The sequence below is a fragment of the Penaeus monodon genome, chromosome 24, assembly GCF_015228065.2.
Source record: "Penaeus monodon isolate SGIC_2016 chromosome 24, NSTDA_Pmon_1, whole genome shotgun sequence".
NCBI classification, from domain to species: domain Eukaryota; kingdom Metazoa; phylum Arthropoda; class Malacostraca; order Decapoda; family Penaeidae; genus Penaeus; species Penaeus monodon.
In genome coordinates this window covers 25,918,104-25,919,984 of record NC_051409.1, presented here as the reverse complement: position 1 = coordinate 25,919,984, position 1,881 = coordinate 25,918,104, and the positions used below count along the sequence as shown (strand labels likewise).

The window sequence follows — 1,881 nt, the reverse complement described above, 5'->3', positions numbered from 1 at the left end:
CCATTAGGTATCATGAGGTATCATTTGATACCAAATAAGTTGTGGAACAGTTCTAGAAAACTACCAAAGGTTATGTTATCCAGCTATGCATTGTGGTTGATACATTCCAGTAATATAGATTTAAAGAAGGATTTTCTTTCCTTTTATCTCTATGGGCACATTTGATATTACATCATAAGTATTTTATACACTTGCAATGACTCAGACAGTTGCCATGGCCTCTACACCATCTTTGGAATGGACAACAACTACCCAGCATATATGTTCAGGCAAGATAGAATTTGTAGAGTATCCTGGTAATTTGCCATCAGATACGAACCAGTCCAAGTTCAATCTTACCAGATACATGTTGAAATTTGTTGGCCATACTGGACTACATGCAGGGTGCAGCATGCAGTCAGCCACTAAAGGAAAAAATTAGAAGCATGGGAAACATAATTTCCCCATTCTCTACAATTTTGGCTGCTTTATACAATTTTCTAGTAAATGAGGCTAAAAAGTTGTCGCGCTTAACACCATGCATCAGTAACTGATAGAAGCTTCTTTGTAAATTCAAGAAGAATTATTATTAGGCTATTTATTGATGATGGTGAGTTTCCCTTCTTTTTATTTTTAGCTTTCTGTATTTTAGCAGAAGTCTTGATTAATATTATGAATAACATGGTAGCCTCAGCTTTAGTCACTGTCTTATTACATATCTAAGGTCAGTCCAGATTTGCAAACACATGGGAAGGATTGACATGTGATAGTATTGGTCAGAACAAAAGTGTGTTGAGGAACCTTCAAGGTCCATTTACTAAGATTTTGTCATACCTAAAGTATTACTTCTAAGTAAAGATCCAATAATTATTCCATATATCCAGATTTGTCATGATGAGGTTGCAACCATTTATTCATTTGTTTCTTTCAGTCCAAATGGAAAAAAGTTCAGAAGCAAGCCTCAGCTGGCCAGATATCTTGGAGACACAGTGGACTTGTCGTCATTTGACTTTCGGACTGGAAAAGTCAACCCCATGTTGGTAAGGAAGAATAAAAAACCAAGAGGAACTCTATTTGACTACAGGTAAGTTGATGATTTATTTATATAACTGTTCTGTTGTCATAAGTTGTTGATATTTTCTTTTTGTAGTTATATCTGGAAAAAAGTTATTTATGCTAAATTTTATTTCTCTTTGAAGCATTAACATCCTGAAGTATGCTGATTTATTTTCTTCTCATTTCATCTTACAGAAGATTGTAAAATTGTGAAAGATGTAGTATTACACAGTAAATTTTATATGTGAATATTGAAATGTGTCAACAGCTCTTGTGATATCTTGTCATATATGTATACAGTGTGTTAAAATTTCTTTTGTTTTCTATATAGGTGATGTAAGTAAATACTACATATGTATTTTACCCATAATTGAAATGGTTTCTCTAATAGTCGTGGAATGCGGAATGATGCATCACTGGTACCACCCATCCGCCAAACAGCTTCGATATTCAAGCAGCCTGTAACTGTAATTAAAACACAGCCATCAAGTAGAGTGAAGCTTGATATGAAACATGGTATACAGGATAAGCCAAAACAGGTAACGCTTTTACAGTTAAGAAACAAATGAAACCAAATAAAAAATGATACTGTAGATAGGGCTAGGAAACATGAAAAGTATCATTAGAAACTTGGCACAGAGTTTAAAAAGGGAAATACAAAATGAAGAAGTCGCATACTTGTTTCAGGACCTTATTATAGGAAGAGGATTTCACAGAGTTAAGCATGCAGCCTTTTGTAGCTACACACTTTGATAGACACAAGCAACAAGAGTTTTATATAGAGAAGGGATGGAATTAGGTTATGATATAGGTCTATGCTAGCATTCACACATGCTCATGTACCCA

General features: G+C 34.4%; 1 protein-coding gene across 1 annotated transcript in view; it reads left to right on the top strand.

Annotated features, from left to right (window-relative positions):
- The window catches only part of LOC119588685 (methyl-CpG-binding domain protein 2-like), a 10,617-nt gene that overhangs the window by 1,364 nt on the left and 7,372 nt on the right, over window positions 1–1,881 (top strand). The window contains exons 2-3 of the mRNA XM_037937321.1: window positions 911–1,063; window positions 1,427–1,574. Of these exons, the coding sequence (XP_037793249.1) occupies window positions 911–1,063; window positions 1,427–1,574 (301 nt within the window). The remainder of the gene's footprint in view (window positions 1–910; window positions 1,064–1,426; window positions 1,575–1,881) is intronic.